Source organism: Phaseolus vulgaris, chromosome 8, assembly GCF_000499845.2.
Source record: "Phaseolus vulgaris cultivar G19833 chromosome 8, P. vulgaris v2.0, whole genome shotgun sequence".
In the NCBI taxonomy this organism is placed as follows: Eukaryota; Viridiplantae; Streptophyta; class Magnoliopsida; order Fabales; family Fabaceae; genus Phaseolus; species Phaseolus vulgaris.
Genome location: NC_023752.2, coordinates 1048815 through 1066608, shown reverse-complemented (window position 1 = coordinate 1066608; position 17794 = coordinate 1048815). Strand labels below are relative to the sequence as shown.

Here is a 17794-nt window from a genome sequence, read left to right as displayed (position 1 = left end):
ATATGGATTGTATTTTAGATATGGATTGTGAAAAAATGATGATTTTTTTTAGTCTCTAGATTCAAAGTTTAAGACTGAGGGTTGTGTGATGTTACATTCATACTCAAACCATATCTTTCCAAGATCTATGACATTTTTGGAAGGTTGATAATCAAGTTATATGAGTGAATGATTGATTTACCATCTTCTAACCATTGGATAAAAGTCTGATATTATGGTCTACGATCTAACCGTTGGATAAAAGTATGATATTATGGTCTACGATTAATATATGTTTAATCTTAATTTAAGTTATTTGCTAAAAAGTAAGATATGTCAATTCAATTTATTTAATTTAAATCTAAATAGTATTATTGAAGTATTTAATTTTTTCAATACAAATTACAACATTAAAAATGTATAATTAATAATAAATATAATGAATAGAGATTTAAAATAAGATCCAATGCAATAATAAAAAAAGGAAAATAAACAAACATTAAATTAAAAGATATACTTGATAAAATAATTATTTCAACTTATGATTTTCATACTTAGAAGAAACAAAATTGTTTGTACTATGAATTAGGTACGAAAAGAAGTGTTTTTGTCTTTGTTATACATTTGTATTTTCTGAAATTAAGTCAAGAAGATATAAGAATTTGAACATTAGTTTATATAAAATTTCAGATGATAATCGGTTTGATAAAATTTTGCAGGCATGATGACATAGAAAATGAGTAAGGTAGCTTAGATATGTTTGACATTATGTTGAATCTAATGTTGTATTTGTTGAATGTTAATTATTGTCCTTACTACAATTGCACGGAAAGAAAGTTGCTTATTAGAAAATTAAGAATTGTGCAACATTATTTGATTTCATAATTAATGTTGGATTAGTTAGAATCATTATTTTTTAATACCATTTTAAATTATTCTTACATTTTTTTATTTTAATTTTTTTTATCTTTATTTTCTTTTTAATCTTACAATACAAGAGATCGAATATCTCCTATCAAGTATCTTATCTTTAGTTCTGTTATCAGTCTGTCAAGTCCGAGGCATAAACAGTCTAACGCAAGTTACTTAGAGTGTTAAGGTGTTTGTGAATTTAGAACTAAAAAAGTGATTACCTTTTACCATCTTATCCTATTTATAACTTTATATTGAGCTTATTTTTTAATGACACTGATCCAAGTCTAATAATTTTTTAATGATATTTTTTACCGTGTTTTGTTCTTGAAGTTTGAAGAATTAGCAAAATAACAAGAGAAGTTAAGTATAGATGGAAATGTGTCTAAAGTGACAAAACTATTTACTTGGGCCTGCACTTTCAAAAAACTGAAACGTATAGTGGATTTCTTTTAACACCTCAATATTTTTTTTCTACTTGATAGAAAAAAAAAAAGTCTCAACTATTCATGAGTAAGAAATGTTATGACATTATGAACTATGTGAAAATTTATTATAAATTTTGTAATCCATAATTCAAAAATTTATTTATACCATCTAAAATTCAAAAATATATTTCAAATTATACAATTCATATTGTGATATAAAAATGTATTTTAAATTAAGCAATTTCTATTATTTCAAATTTATTCTATTTTAAAAACATATTATCATATATTATGAATTTTATAATTTAAAATATATTTTTAAATTTGAAACTTATTTTAAATTATGTAATCTAAAATATATTTATGGATTGTATAATTTGAAAAATATTTTTGAATATAAAAATAAATTTCAAATTATGTAATTTATAAGATATTTTCAAATAACTATTTCAAAAATATTAAACATGAACATTTTTTTCCAACAACCTATATATGGTATACTATATTTAATTTAAGTTTATAAGAATAATACAAATACTATAATATAATACTTGCTTTTCATTTTAGTATTTGATTACCAAAATCTAATGCTAGAAATTTTAAGTTACAAGTAATTAACTTTCTTAGAAATTTAACTTTTAATCTACTTATAAATATGAACAAATAATTAATTATTGTTATTTTTCTATCTTATAAAAAAATTCTTTAGGCTCTTAACTTTTATTTATTTATAAGATTTGAATTCGAAACTTAATTTATATAATGTATTACCGTATATGTAGTATTTAACTCTTAATACGTATAAATACATACCCATTGCAGAATACAATAAATAGTAAGTTGTTGCTTTGGAGCATCATAATCCAGCAAAAGAATAAGGTTAATGATACATTAATAACTTCAATTATGTCATCATATTACATCTCTCAATATTATTATTTTAATATTTTTCATATCATTTAGTTATAAATTTATTTTTTATTATATATATTTATTTTTAAACTCATCACATTAAAAATTATATACAACTTTAATATTTTTTAAACTATCATTTTCCATTTTTCAAAGAAAGAATAAAAGTTGCTTCACTCTCAAAAAACAATTTGTGTCAAAACAAAAAATCATGGAACAATAAAAAGCATTCAACAAAGAGCATGATTAAGATTTTAAAAACCCAAGCTTTCAGATATGGAATCATTGTCCCTCCTATTTGTGAGTGAGTGCATAACATAGCACCATGTAGTACCAACTAGAGTCATGGGAGAAATGAAATATTCTCTTGTTTGAAATCACAAGTTACATTGGATATGCAATGAGGCAGTGACAATGTGACATGTCACTTTCATGGTTTTTTTTTTCTTTATATAATTTTTCTGATCCCATGTGAGTCTCTCTCGAAGGACGAGACCCTCCAACCATAAACTAGACAGGTACATACATGGACTCTCTGTAGTTATTTTCTGGCTTCTGGTTTTTGGTGCATTCTCAAAGTGGTTTATGGTTTATGGGATCTTTCCTTTCCATTCTCCTTTCACCTGTTTAAAAGGGTTGCATCACATTCTTTGAGGCTAATGATGAGACTAATCCATATCAGGGTGTTTAATCCCAAATGGGGTTAGGTTAAATAAAGCCAAGGGCCCATGGGTTCATTATGCTTATGATTTGCATGTGTTGCTTTCAAGAGAAAAGAGAGTTTTTTTGGTTGGTTGGCTGTTTTAGCAGATTGCTGTTCTGAGAGGCTTTGCAATTTGCAACCAAGGTTTGTCATTATGCCATGCTTTATTGGTGGAAGGGGATGTAGTCATTTTTAGCTACAGTGTTACATTCATACATTAATCTTTTTTACTAAAAAGATTATCCACACTTTTTCAGTGCTTCAGTTCAGAATCTGAGGATAAAGTCCAGAGACTTTTAGTTAATTGCTCCTGAGATTTTCCAGAACTCATTTTGATTTTGTTTTTGTAGCCCACTGGTGTTTTTTTATGTGATTTTCTGGGTTAGTTTGGACATTGAGCATCTTTGGAGGTTGTAAAAGTTAGTGTTTTTTTCAATGTGATTTGAGGAGAAAGATGAAATCTTTGAGTAGTGTAGGTCTTGGTCTAAGTATTATTTTTGGTTGCCTTTTGTTGGCTCTGGTAGCTGAGGTTTACTATTTGCTGTGGTGGAAGAAGAGGATAACCAACAGAGAGATTGAGAATGATTATGGCAACCCTGTGAAGGAGTTGTTCTACATGTTTTGTTGGAAGAGGCCATCATCATCTTCTTTGAGGCAAACAAGTTTCACTCCTCCTGAGCTTTGTTCTTCAATGAGAATTGGTGACACCCTTGTTCATAACCCAGAACAAGTTCATTCTCAAAGTGCAAAGGATTTTGTTTTCAAACCCTTTGGGGAGGATGGCATCGATGCAGAATACATGAGGCAACAGAACCTCTTAGGTCCTCCAAGATTCTTGTTCACCATAATAGAAGAATCAAAGGAAGATTTAGAATCTGATGATGGCAAATCTAAGTGTGACAAGAGTGGAAAAGGTTCAAGGGGTAGAAGCTTGGGTGATTTGCTAGTGGTGGAGACACCATACATGACACCTACTACTTCTCCACCTTTTTTCACTCCTCCTTTCGCTACTCCTATCAGTCCCTATAACCAGCACGGATTCAACCCTCTTTTTGAAACAGCAACTGATGCTGAGTTCAACAGATTAAAGTCCTCACCTCCTCCAAAATTCAAGTTCTTACAGGAAGCAGAAGAGAAGCTTAGAAGAAAACTAGAACAAGATGAACATAAGGGAAATGGAGATGAGGTTGAAGGTTCTTTCATCACAATAGTTGTTGACAAGAAAACAGAAAAAGAGCTTAATCACCATCCTCGTCCACCACAGTACCATTCAAGCACTTCACAGGTACTTCCCTTAGCTTCTTGACACATTCACCAACCAAGAAGAAAGAAACCGGCTAACACCAAAGTTCTGCCAAGTCAATTATGAGTTTTTTTCTTCATTAATCTTTCTAATTACATGTTGAACAATCCCACCTTTTTCGTAATGGGAATTTGTTTCTCCTCTTGAGTTGTCTTGGGATGCAGTTGTGGTTTAATCTGCTAAGCCAGTTGTGAGATGTACTACTCTCAATGTTTCATAACACCATATGGGGGACCATATTTTCAGACCATAAATGCTTCAAGGTGGGTCTGATGAAGTTGGAAAGTTTATTTTTATTTTATTTTACCAAAACTTACAAAGCTTTTAGTAGTGAGAAATGAGACAGAAAGATCAAGAAAGTTGTTAAAAAATGTCATGTCATGGTAAATATCTCCAAAAATATGAAATCTAATGACATGGTATGATTTATGTAATCAGTTTGCATTAAGCATTTGTTCTGTTGTGTAATTAAAATTCCAATGCCAATTTTTTTTCCCATTTTAATGATGCATCTGACACTGTCATGATAATTATTTTCAATTGTTTTTGAGGGATGAGATGGTCCAACCTCTTGCATACATACAAGTAGCTTTCTTGTGAGGGTAATTGAAAGAATTATTTCAGGGTCATCCTATTTTTTTCCCTCTCTTTATTAGCCTGCTAGTGAATGAGACATGAGTTACCCCAACATTGTCTCATATCATGTTTTTCTGCATATTTGTCTCCAAGTCAATTTTCCCACTAAACTTTTACTATAAAATTATATGTTTGTGATAAAAATCTGATGAAGATGAAAAAAAGGGTAGTGGTGAGCATGGTTAATGTGCACATTGCTCAGACAACGATCAATTCACCACTGAACTAAGTGACAAATTTGGTAAAAGAGAGACTCTGATTTTGTGGCTTTTTGGTAAACAACAAGAAGAGGTGCAATTGCCCGTGAATATGTGTCGTGGGTCATGACCGAAAGTGCCATCTTTTCTAACCCCACCACCACGTTGAAGAATCATAACAGGTCAGAATAAAGAATAAAATATGGCTTTAAGCATAACCTTTTGTGGCATCTTTTTGTGTTGCATATTGAAGGTACACGCATGTATTTATCAGCCATTAACCTTCAAGTAGAAACCTAATAATATCTAGATTTTTTAGATTCATTTATACAATCTATGCTGGCCCTTAGTTTTTCGATCCAACAAGAGCTGCTTTTTTGCACCCTTCAATCTCTCTTGCCTAATTAAACACATATACACGACAAGTGGAGGATCAATATTGATTTGTCTGGTTATAAAGGAGTTATTGAATGAAACTCTGTTCACTGCATTTTTCATTGGTCTCACATCAATTTCTCCCATAGTAAAAAATGCATGAAAAAAAGTGTTTTTAATGAATTCTTTTCCCTAACATACAATTCAAACTGCACCCTTTTAGCCCCTCACTTGTATCATCTTAAAAGGATAGTTATTCTAGTTATTACTGAAGTGGAAAATAGTTGGAACTTGGAAACATTGAACAGCAAAAAGTAGAACAGTACTTTCATGCTTGGCCAACTTACTAGAATATACTACTTTTTTTCTCTCAAGATTCTCCAGCAACAAAGATGTTTTATTCTATACACAAGTGCAGCTTTACTTGATGTTTTTATATTGTTGAGACAACTTTTAGTTGAAAACTATGTACTTGTAAGCAAATATAGCCAAACTTCAAAATTACTTGCACTGTGTACCATTGAAGATTATTGACAAAAATGACAGATATTCATTTTCTTCTTACATCTGCGTTTTGGATATGAAAAATATAAATTAAATTACATCTCAGTTATGAATTCAACAGAATTTTAATACAGTTTTTAGATGTTTTTGGTATCTGAAACAAATAAATGGTTAAATTTATAAGAGACAGATTCATAATTATAGTATAAAAGTTGACTGTAGTTATATTAACCTTTGTATTCATTTTTCTTATTTTTATGAACAAGTCTGAAACAATATAATTTGCAATCATAACATAACTCAAGTGAGAAAAATTATCCATAAATAGTTATAACTGAACTTATCTAAACAGTCACAATCATCAGCTTATTATTTGAGTCACTGATATAAAACTACATATTTTTATTTACATAATTTTCCACTTACCAATCACCACGCTGAACTTCAGATTAACATATTCAATAATAAACTTCGCCCAAAAGTGAATAAAACAAATGGAAGCAATTAGAAGAACACAAATAACGAGAATTAATGCACACAGATACAACAAAAGAAAGGGAAAATTTACACTCCACCTAAATTTGAAAAGGAATAAAACAAAGGTCCAATAAGAGTGCATTTGTGCTGAGAGCTTGATATGATTCTCAAGAAATGTTAGGTCGAAAAGTGCATCCATTTATAATTCTGAGTTAGAGTCCCATTGCAGCATTTTCTGTAATTCCCAGTTGAGAACAAAGTGATTTCAAGCCAGATTCTTCCAACAAGCTGAAAGCAGTAAATCCATAGAAGGAGTGGTAAAGGTCTGGATACTCTCCAGGGAATTTGCTGAAACCACCATACTGGTGAAAAACAAAAAAAAATATATAAGCACCAACATGAGTTTCTAAACTAGTTCAATTACTGATATCACATAAATAGTTTACCCCTTCATATAAGACCTGAAAATAGAAAAGAAAACAAAAAAAAGATCTTGAGATGAATATAAAACCCTCATATTGAAGTAAACTTGGCTTTTCTTTTCCATGGGTGGACTAAAGTACTAATACAAAAGAACAATTCCTATCCAACCAAAATAACTCTGTCTGACAGGTATCATAGTTACCAACTTGGCAAGGTTACAAGCTTTAGATTCTTATTATTTTTGGGGGCTAGTTCCATCAGAGTACCAAATCCATGTGTAGGACACAATTATAACTTGAAGGATTTAAAACACTAACTTCCTGATTCTTTGTATCTTTAATCCAAACAAAACATGCTAGCACTGCCATGGTTAACATTTAGTAGAGGGGAGAGGTAATTGAAGAGGTAAAATGATTGTTCAATCATAAGGTTGAGAGTGTAAATAAAATAAATGGAGATTCTTTTCATCAATTCTTTTATGCTAGGAGAGGGGGATTAAATCACCCCAAAGAAAACTCAAAGTAAAAATAAGTACAGTAGTGTCACAAACTAGGAATAAAAAAGAAAAAAAGATACAGTATAACTAAAGATTGCACTCATCTTTCCTTGTTCTTTGCTAATACTAGCCCTCTCCTTTCCCTTCTAAAACTAAATTGACCAACTGAATTCTTGTTCTTTCAACATCACGGATACCATAGATACTCTTTTACTTCTTTGATAGAAAATATGGCTAACCCTCTAATCTAACCCAGAACAAAGAAATTTTGAATTGATACAATTTTCTTTTTCAACTAGAATCAAAACACACAGCGCATAAAATACTAAGATGCTTTTGACAATAGTATAATCCTAACATAGAAGTACAAGAAAGACACAACAGGAAAATAAAAAACAAGAAATGAAAAGGCAGTAACTTGTGTCTTCCGTAATAATTTAACAAAAATCAGGTTTAACTTAAATCACTATCACTACTTACTTTACCTTTCATTTCCTATCATTTTTGTGCTACAAATATAACATACCACAGAAAATTTCCTCTCCCTAAAAACGTACAACACATTGCATGGGAAACTGACTAGTAAATGCTGTACCTTATATTGACAAGACAGCAAAAATCCACGTAGAGCCTTATGGTCAACAAAGTTGCTGCCCCCTAGAATCCTTAAAACGGCTCCAATCCTAACAAACATATGTGATGCATGTCAAAGCTTTGAAAACTTGCAAACAATGCAATGTCATAGAAATTGATAAAGGGTGCATAATTAGCTCACCAAAATGCATAACATGTATCACTAGATTTATTTGGTCTACCCTGAAATCCACCATCAGTTCCCTGCCTCTGAAAAGGAAGACATAATTAATGAAATCTTGATCCATGGACAACCAATTCAAACACTAAAAGTTAACCAAGCTTTAAATGATCAATAAAGAAAATAATCAAGCCATTATTTGAACGGAATTTAAGAATAAACAGCTCAAGAAAAAGACCTTTGGTCCAATATTTTTGTTTACAAACTAGTACGATCTAATCCCCTCATATTGAAAAGGTTCATATGTACAAACCTGTAAGATCCAGTCCAGCAGTAATGGCACATCTATTAAAGATGACGAAGCAGAACTTGAGAGAATATTATCTTCAATGAGTCCCATTAATCGGAGAGATGCAATAGCACAGTAAGTTGCACCACCTGTGACACTAAAATAAGTAATGTTGATAAATATCATTTAAGAATTAACAAACATTAAAAATGGATGAAGACCACCTTTCAAGATACATGCTCAGAACATAAAAAAACAACAGGCATGAGCCAGAATCATCAAGGAACATAAAATTTAAATTGAATGGCGCATGAGCAGGTTGTTATCATTGTGCCTGTAACATAACTAGCCAATGTGAAACACTGCAAGCCTACAAGTACTAAACTCGTCACCTCAAGGATACAGGACAGCAACGAAATGGTCGGTTAACAAATTGACAGGCAAAAAGTCACTCCTAGCAAGTGAATACTCCAAGAGTAAAAAAGAAATGTTGACCATAGCTATTAGAATCATATGATTCATGATTTGAATCATGCAATTTTATATGATTCATGTATCATGTACAAATTACAAGTCTTGCAACATATGAATGAATTGGAGCGATTTTTCCCTTATCACGATTATGAATTACAAAAGATTTAGATATTCATTGTTTTTTATATTTTACTTTTCTTTCACCCTTTCTTATAAAACAAATGAATAAGTCAAATGAGCTTAAATTGTTAAATGAAAGGAACTAAAAGAGCACTACTAAACAAACCATGTTGGATTGATCGTTCAGATGTCCTATTTTCAATCTTATGAAATAAGGGTTTCACTGTCCCACTCACTCATTTTTATCTACAGTGTATTTTGTTGTACCATTGCTCTGTTTTCAGTCTTATAAACCAGAAGCTTCACACACTAAGTTATTACTCATGATTTTGTTTTGTGAGGCTTTTGGGCATTTTCTGGTTTAAAATTATTACACTTGACGACAATATAATATATCATTTATATATGATATATTTCAAGCTATTTTCAATATGTCCCTCAATCTTAACATTGGATATGATTTGTGATTCACAGCTTGAATTGCAATTCAATAACCTTAATGATAACAGAAACTATGAATAAAAATATTAAGGCTAGTTCAGAAGGCAAACCACAATCAATATTTTGATACTCTCAAACGTCAAAACCAATTTGTCCAGCCAACCAAAGGAGAAGAAAGAAAAACATGCCAAGTGGTAAAGAGTTTGCACTCTTGAAGTTTCATACTTAATGTGTAGGATTTCATGAAACAACTTTAAATCTTGTGAAGAGTGTCTTCGAAAAGGAAAATATCTCCTCGTCAAATAGTAACAGTATTAAGCCCTAGATTTCAACCTCCTACCAACCAAACCAATGTGAAAAATATACCAAACAAATCTATCATGTGATGGACAATAAATAAACTTTAGGGAAAAGATTCCAATAGTTGATGCCACTAACAACATTGCAATGCCTTACTCACAACATTGAATCACATCTATATTGAGATAAATGATTATTTCAACTCACCATGAGATTCTGCACCAGGAACTAATCCAAAGCCACCATCATATGACTAGAAAAATAGAAAAGAACAAAACGTATCAATTTCATTAATTTACATTTCAACAAACATAGTACAATCTTGAGATAATTCTCTTATTCCTCCACCAGTTGACACACCAGGTTCTCTGTTTACATACCTGGCAGCGTAATATGTAATCCTTCGCTTTCTCCTTATCCATGCCACTCCAGTTATTCAGCATGAAACAGACTGCAGCTGATACAGTCAAATCAGTTAAAAAGATATATATCAGTTCCAGGATTATTACTCAATCAAATAGCTAGCATCGGCATTTCATAACTTTGTTTCTCTTACCAGCACAATATACAAACCTAAGATCAGTTTCTCCTCCAGTATGAATGGGAATGAAACTGTCAACATAGATCAGAGAGATAAGGAATAAGAACTAGAAGTAATTCCACTAAAGTATATAATTAGGGGCATAAATTTTGACATTAACCTGTGGCACCATATATAACCAAATTGAAAAAAAGCTGTGAATTTACATTTTCAGCATTGCATAGGGTTAAAGGCCATGGATCTAATCCAAGTTTCAAAACCATACCTTCCATCAGGCTGTTGAAGGTTCCTCATAGAAGACACGATTGTTTCAGAATCATGGTTGGATAATTCATAGCCAACAATTTTCAATATAGCAATGCCACAATAAGTACTGGCCAAGTGACTGTTGTTGTGAATCAAAACCTTAAAAAAGAAAGGAAAAATAAAAACATAAAAAAAAAATCAGGATCCTTCAACAAAAAAATAAAACTTTTGGCACTTCCGAATTTCAAACTTTTTCCATACCCCATTCTTATCTGGAGGAAACTGAGAAGTTTTGGACCCATGAAAACCATAGAACTGTCCTGCAGCAAAACCCTTCAAATGGGTCAATTAAAAATCAAACTTCTGAGATCAAATCGAGCCAACAAGTGCATTTGCACACATACCATCGTTGAGATCAGCCTTGGCACCAGGGTGAGCTTGGAAAGACAAAACCCAACTGACAACAGCATCCTTTGCAACCTTAAATCACACAAAGACGAGACAAATATGAGGTTACATATGAATAAGGAACATAACAACAACAAAAACATAGAAAAATGCAAAAACATAGGAATAGGATGATTGTCAGAACCGAGTGGAGAGAGTTGAGAATGTCAAGTCCGGAGATGACAAAGTAAGCGAGAGTGAGATGATTGATCTCTTGGGTCTCGTACGGAGATGGGAGCAAATAGTACATCAACTCAAGAAAAGTGGCATGAACATCTTTCTGCATCATCTCCAAGCCACAACACTCTTCTTCTTCTGTGGAATTCATCACTTCTGATTCTCAATTTCACTATAGTGAAATCAGAAACATATCCAACTAAAAAAACAATTACTCAATCAAGGTTTGAGCAATTCGGGTAAAAATAAAACAAAACAAAAACCAAATGCGTTATTTGCGTCTAACAAACAAATTTATCCTTTTCCTTCTCACCGTTTTGATGGAAAAGAAGATGATGAATGATCATATATTTTGTTTGTGAACAGTTTTTGGTGAATATTAATTTTCAAATTATTACTTTATGCTAGTGAATATCATAAGAAAAGAATTTAATCCTATAAACATGAAGAATCTAAGCAACGAATCCATGACTTCAAAAGATCTAAAGTGTTTCGTTTGTGAAAATTAGGGTTATACTTCTCAATCTCCTTGTTATCTTAAGTTCTAGATTCTAGGTTTTATACATTATCTTTTTTCCATATGTATAATGTTTAACTTTTAAACCAATTAATTTTAAAATGTTTAGGAAATTAAAGGATTCATTATTTTGTTATTTAATACATACATAAAAGTTTATTTAATACAAATTTTAAATAATTATAGTGCCGATTAAAATGGAATTAAACCATACTAATTGTTTTAAGATCCTCGAGTATTAAAAAAAATTCCTCTTTCTTCATCATGTTTAAAGAAATATCATCTTACTAAAACATTAAGTATTAAGGCTTATGATAAATGGAAATAATGAATATAATTTTTTTTTATTGGTTGTTGGATTCAAAATCTACCTTTTGTATGCATTAATACACAATTTAAATACAAATTTTGGCTTAGGGTTATAAGAGTAATAAATATAATGTTTTTTATGATGTCAAAATTCTTCTTTTAACTTAGTTAAAAACATTTCAAGCATACTACCATTGATTTAGGGTGTATTAAGTCTAAAGTACAATTATTTTATGATAAAAAGAAAACTTTATTATAACTTCTCTTCTTGATTTTTCTTTCCACCTTCACAACAAAAAAACTACCAGTTGCCTGTATTCAAATCAATAATTGAGATATAATTAAATATAAGCCACTTACATGTTTTTACTTAATTAAATTAAGAATATGTATTTATTTTTTAGTTTAAATTTTCAAATTTATATTTTAATAAACTAAAAATATTCGTATAATATACGGGATAGTTATTAATATCATACAAATATTTTAATTATTTATTTAATTAAAGGAATTTTTGTCCTGTTAAACGAGTAATGCAAAGGTAACATATAGATCTTGATTATTATTTATACTTGTCGACAAAACAGTGTGCTTAGATGGTTGGAGTTATTAATTTTACCATTACAAAGTTTACGTAGTTGAAATAAAAAAATGGATTTCCCTTTATGAATACATAAGCTTCGTTTTTTTAGATTAAAACTGGTAAAAAAAACATATAAAGGCAATTAGAATTTCCATCAATCTATTAAATTATTAGATTTACTATTTTAATTATCTAAACTTTTTAATTATTTAACTTAATTATATAAAGGCATTTCTAAAATTTGTAAACAAATTATTATCTGAAAATTTATCTCACACAAAATTGGTATTTATGAATTTCGTTTGATACAAATTTTGTTTAAACATAAAAAAAAATTGTTTAAGATATTGGGCTGGATTGTCTGAACTCCCCAATGCATTGGTGCTGACCCAATAGAATAAACACTCATTTGATCGAGCAGGTGGTGTGCACACTTCATAACCATGAAACGCAACAAATCAACGCTCTTCACATTCGCTGAGAAATGCAGGGTTCTTCCTCACTCTCTCTTTCTCTTCAAATTTCATACCTTCCTTCTCTCAATGGCGTCAGAAAGATTATTCATTTTCTGCATCATTTCAACTTACATATGCTACTTTGTAATGCATGCAGAATGTATTGGCATCAAACTGGCAAGGTTCCCTTAATACTATCAAAGCAGATGCCAAAGGAAGGTACCCATTTTCCATCTTTCCTTTGCTTTGTCTCTCTCTTTTATATTCACAACTCACATATCTTAAGCCAAGCTTTAACTGCTTGCAGAACTTAACATGCTCTATAAGGTTTTCTTTCATTTTGTCACTTGTATGTGACAAAATTTATGGGCATGTCGTGTGATGATTCTGTTTCAGCATTAGTACTTTGCTAATTGGGTCTTTGTTATTTTTGTATGATATCAACAGCAAAGGGAATATCCATACATCTAAGGTTAAGTACATAGTTAGGAGGGGACATCCATACCTTTGGGTGCCAGAAAACGATATGCATAATGTGGTACGCTTTTTTTTTTGTTTCTATTGCTTTTTTGCCCTGAAATGTAGAAGAACTTTTTGGAACAAGAAATGCATGAGGCTACCATATTAATGTTATGTGTTAATAAATCATCTGAATACATTGTGTAGTTGCAGAGATTACTGTTTTTTTGTTGTTGTATGCAGAACACAATCATTGATGAGCGTGGTTCATTTGCTGTGACCAGCCCCTTTCCAGGTCCACTGGGAGTCTTGTTGAAATCATTGAAAAAGGTTGTGCTTGGAATATACATGTTTTCTTTTGATTATTATCCTATATATGAGAAATTTGCTATAGTCTATCCTGATTCACTGTAAAATGTAAAAATCAATAATGAAGGGTTTTTGTCCTAATGGAGTCTGCTTTCAGTTTCTCATATAATTAGAAGAAATAAAGGTATAAGCTAATTGGTTTATTTATTTCCCGTGCTGCAGTTACCAGCACGGATTGCTTTATCTGGGGATGTTATACCTCTTCAAGAAGATAAGGTAATGCCACACCAGCTTTGTATATGCTTGCCTATCTTTTCAGATTCACTAATACAGTTCAGAAAAACAATGCCAGTCCTTTTTAACTGAAAATGCCAGTCCTCTTAAAGCTTTATTGTGTATGCCACTCTTGGGAAGTTTAATCACTTATTGAAAAGTAAAATAAGTAAAAAAATTAATGGATTTATCATCACAACTATCTATGTCTCCCTCACAATCTATAGACCTTATTTTCTAAAAAAAAGGTAGGATGATTTTGTCCAAGTTTTAAATACTATTATATACCAATCACTTGAACTGATAAAGTTGCAGACATTATAGCATTTTGTTGAGGATCATCTTAGCAGATATAAGGGAACCTTATTGGGCAAAATTGATCCCCGGTGGGATCAATGTAAGTGTACGTTTCCTTGGACAAGATAACATTGTAGTAGTTCGGTTACATAGTAAAATACTAGCTTGTTACATTAAAGTTTCAACCTTGTCAAAACTATTATTAATAAAGATGATACACTTTTATTTCTAGTTTTTTTGGTGTACAGATTTTCTTATGATTTTACCCTTAATATTGCGGTAAATTTTTTATATCGCAAAAAATTGTTATAATAACTGTTGACATTTTTACCGTATAAATGTGGACACACAAGTGTGATAGGGCTAGTAATGGATGCTTTCATTCCAAGAGCATGATTGTTCTTGTAATATCTAAAGCTCTGATAAAAGAAATTTCAAGCATTTTGACATGTCCTAATTGGAAGAGGGGAAGGTTAAGTTTATATTTTCAGGACACTGTTTTCTTTCTGTATCTCTGTATTTGAATTTGAATTATCTGAAAATTGTTATTCTTCAGACATTTTCTGCACATAAAATATAATTATGCGTATGGACGATACCAGAAAAGATGGAGTTCTATATTATTTTTCATATTTTGTACTTTGGTTTTAGAAAACATAAATCAATGGATCCAATCCAATACCAAAATGCTGATGCAAAATGTTACTTTTCATTTTTTTCCCTTCTCCGTTTCTAATGTAAGCATTTAGTCCTGCTTGTATCTTACAACCGGGAATAGTAAATATTATGAAAGGTGGCCAATTCATATATTACCAAGGGAAAACGGAATTCATATATTGCTGTAGAGTTGTTCTGGACCATTACATAAGTTATTGATCTTTGTGTAGGCGAAGTCTCTTGCAGAAAAACTTCAGGAAGTCATAGTATCTGAGCAAAAAGCAATCAAAGAGTTCACTTATACTGTTTCTGGAGTACTAAGTTCTAGTGCTAGCAGTACATCAAGAAGTGATAATCTTCAGGGTCTATTGGGAGACAATGAAAGATACAATGTATATAGGTTTAAAACAAGGTAATAACTTGTATGTTTAACTTTTTATCTTAAATCTTGAGTTGACCCCTGAAATAATCTTATCTTGAATTGCTATTTCACTGGAAGAATGGGGGAGAGAAGAGGGGCAAATATTTTATTTTTGAATTAAGAGAATTGTTCATGTTTATAAAAATAAACAAAAGATTATCACAGTAAATTTATGTAATCTATCATTTTGTTTAAAAAATTATCCAATTATAAAATATTTATTAGAAATAAAAAATTGTCCCCCCTCCCCCTCCAAAACCTAACTTCCAAATCTTTTATTTCATCTAATGTAAGAGTTTCATGCTCAGATCCTGCACATTTATTGATGGCCTTGGAGGCACTTTTGATGTGGATATTGAAGATTTAGAAACATCCAAAGCCGATCCATTAGGTAAATATCTAGTTTGAAATGTATATCTCTTATTTGTGTAACAAAAGATTAACATCCCTTGAATGTTTCTCATTTAGCCCAATTGTCTGCAAAGATTATTGATGGAATTAACCAAAGTGAGGCGAGACGAACAGCTCTCATGCTTTTTTGTTTTGTTTACAAGGAGGCTAATGCAAAGGTAACATAACCATCTTGATTAATAGGTCTTAAATAGGCTTTACTGAAAAGTTGTGTGTACCTAGGATGCTAGATATGACTTTTTTTGGTTTTTACTCTTCCCTCTCCTCATTGTATCTTAGAACAACAACAGTTAATAACGAGAGAGAACCCAAGAGAGGAGAATTAAGCAATCTAAAATAATATTGTCTCTATTTTTATTTATCTCAAGTATAATATCTCATTCTGCAGTTTTTCAAAAGCTATCTTCTTAAATGCAAATGTGGCTACAAGATACTTCCGTTATTCTTAGATAATGGAGAACTGCAACAAAGCAATTTAGAATCAGTAAATAAGTAGGTTGCCCAATTATTAAAATTTATAAACTTTTAGATTGGATATCCTTGTACCGAGGTAAAAAAAGAACTTTGTGATGCATGTTTATCTTTAACTACTATGGTAGAACCTCTCTAGTTTCTTGTGGTTTGCTGGATTTGTACCGTGCCCATCTAAAGAATTCCAATTATGTTCTCTGTTAAACGAAAAATATATCGCAATAACATTAAATTGAAACTGTGAACACCAAATTATGAACTTATGTCACTCATCTGATGACAAAGTTGTTTGCAATTACACATGTAGTGCCTATATCTTGGCAGACCATATCCATTCTTTTACTTTTCTGTTCATGTTATATAATTTTAAGGACTAACATCTGTCATTGTTGTTGTACTAAGGATGCATATATAAAGTCCATTGATCGGAAGGGTTTTGATGTCCTGGCAAAAGTTGCCAGTCCAGCTTTGAAGGACAGCATTGGTGAACACCAGTGGAAAGAATTCAGGTTCATGTTCAAGGAAGAGGCAAACGATGTTGAAATGTTCTTTAGTCAACTGGTCGACATGGAAGAGGAGGTCATCAATAAGGTTTCGACCTCTAGTGGGCTAAATTAGAAATGAGAATCCCTGATCAGATCTGCTTTCATGTATAACTATTTTTGTCAGCTCCTAGTTGAATCGGGAACTAGTTGAATGGGATCGTGAATCGGAGAATTTATATTTGAATGATATTTATATTTTGAATCATGAATCATTTAGTATGGGATAGTAGGATTCATAAACATTTAAAAAATATAACATAAAACCTATAAACATATAAAAAAATATAACATAAAACCTATAAACATATAAAAAATATAACATAAAACCTATAAACATATAAAAATAGAATTAATAATCACAACCATGCTCAAAAAGAGCGGTTGTATAACTAACTAGATTAAGATAATATTATAATGATTGGATTGAGTGGGTTATATGATCTAATTACTTTGTTAAATGAAAGAAAAAAAAAATTAAAATTAGAGTTTTTATTAAACCAATTCAAGTGATTTGTTCCGATTCATAGCTAAACTTAAAATAAAACTAAGTTGTGATACGAAAATGTTTTGTAATTCATACAATTCGTAATACGATTCATATACAGTAAAAACGATTATGCAATTCATACGATTCGTAATACGATTCATGCGATATAACTGTAATATGGAAGAGTAAAAACGATTATTCATACAATACGATTCGTAATAAGATATAAATGTAATATGAGAGTAAAAACGATTATTCATACGATTTGTATAACGAACATCTGAATCTGAAACTATATGCTATCGTAGAATTTGTACCAAGATCAGCTCTAGATATGGAAGCCACTTATGCAAGAAAGAGCATAAAGAGCACATCTTGACATGTATCATTAGTTCTCTTGACCTTTTACTCTCTATTTTTCTTGATTAACTGTTATTGTATAAGGCATTCACTTTTAGGCTCACAC

General features: G+C 31.0%; 3 protein-coding genes across 4 annotated transcripts; 2 read left to right on the top strand and 1 right to left on the bottom strand.

Annotated features, from left to right (window-relative positions):
- The first annotated feature begins 2484 nt into the window (after nucleotides 1-2484).
- Nucleotides 2485-4735, top strand: LOC137824006 (uncharacterized). Its single transcript, XM_068629417.1, has one exon. The coding sequence runs from the start codon at nucleotides 3389-3391 to the stop codon at nucleotides 4238-4240; it is 852 nt and encodes a 283-aa protein (XP_068485518.1). The 5' UTR covers nucleotides 2485-3388; the 3' UTR covers nucleotides 4241-4735.
- Nucleotides 4736-6331: 1596 nt separating this feature from the next.
- LOC137824005 (geranylgeranyl transferase type-1 subunit beta) lies at nucleotides 6332-11665 on the bottom strand. Of its 2 annotated transcripts, XM_068629415.1 has the most exons (12): nucleotides 11448-11665; nucleotides 11103-11333; nucleotides 10915-10990; nucleotides 10772-10830; nucleotides 10530-10669; nucleotides 10280-10335; nucleotides 10104-10180; nucleotides 9931-9976; nucleotides 8413-8537; nucleotides 8121-8188; nucleotides 7941-8028; nucleotides 6332-6788 (listed from the first exon to the last, which is right to left on the bottom strand). In XM_068629415.1, exons 2-12 carry the CDS (start codon nucleotides 11283-11285, stop codon nucleotides 6639-6641), a joined length of 1068 nt encoding a protein of 355 aa, XP_068485516.1. In that variant the 5' UTR covers nucleotides 11286-11333; nucleotides 11448-11665; the 3' UTR covers nucleotides 6332-6638. The 2 variants fall into 2 exon arrangements, with proteins under 2 accessions (XP_068485516.1, XP_068485517.1); XM_068629416.1 differs by having other exon boundaries at nucleotides 10772-10825; nucleotides 11103-11665.
- Nucleotides 11666-12879: 1214 nt separating this feature from the next.
- Nucleotides 12880-17046, top strand: LOC137826547 (uncharacterized). Its single transcript, XM_068632546.1, has 9 exons — nucleotides 12880-13034; nucleotides 13156-13217; nucleotides 13446-13536; nucleotides 13701-13787; nucleotides 13989-14042; nucleotides 15224-15405; nucleotides 15723-15805; nucleotides 15883-15983; nucleotides 16699-17046. The coding sequence occupies exons 1-9, from the start codon at nucleotides 12987-12989 to the stop codon at nucleotides 16912-16914; spliced, it is 924 nt and encodes a 307-aa protein (XP_068488647.1). The 5' UTR covers nucleotides 12880-12986; the 3' UTR covers nucleotides 16915-17046.
- The last annotated feature ends 748 nt before the right edge of the window (nucleotides 17047-17794 follow it).

Excerpts from the sequence above, each read along its gene's own strand:
- LOC137824005 (XM_068629415.1), bottom strand. The coding sequence starts at position 11,285 with ATGAATTCCACAGAAGAAGAAGAGTGTTGTGGCTTGGAGATGATGCAG. Across the intron at positions 10,181-10,279 it reads TAGGTTTGTATATTGTGCTG|CTGCAGTCTGTTTCATGCTG; the intron begins GTAAGAGAAACA and ends TGACTGTATCAG. Across the intron at positions 8,189-8,412 it reads TGCTGGACTGGATCTTACAG|AGGCAGGGAACTGATGGTGG; the intron begins GTTTGTACATAT and ends CTTCCTTTTCAG.
- LOC137826547 (XM_068632546.1), top strand. The coding sequence starts at position 12,987 with ATGAAACGCAACAAATCAACGCTCTTCACATTCGCTGAGAAATGCAGG. Across the intron at positions 13,537-13,700 it reads AAAACGATATGCATAATGTG|AACACAATCATTGATGAGCG; the intron begins GTACGCTTTTTT and ends TGTTGTATGCAG. Across the intron at positions 15,806-15,882 it reads ATCCAAAGCCGATCCATTAG|CCCAATTGTCTGCAAAGATT; the intron begins GTAAATATCTAG and ends TTTCTCATTTAG.
- LOC137824006 (XM_068629417.1), top strand. The coding sequence starts at position 3,389 with ATGAAATCTTTGAGTAGTGTAGGTCTTGGTCTAAGTATTATTTTTGGT.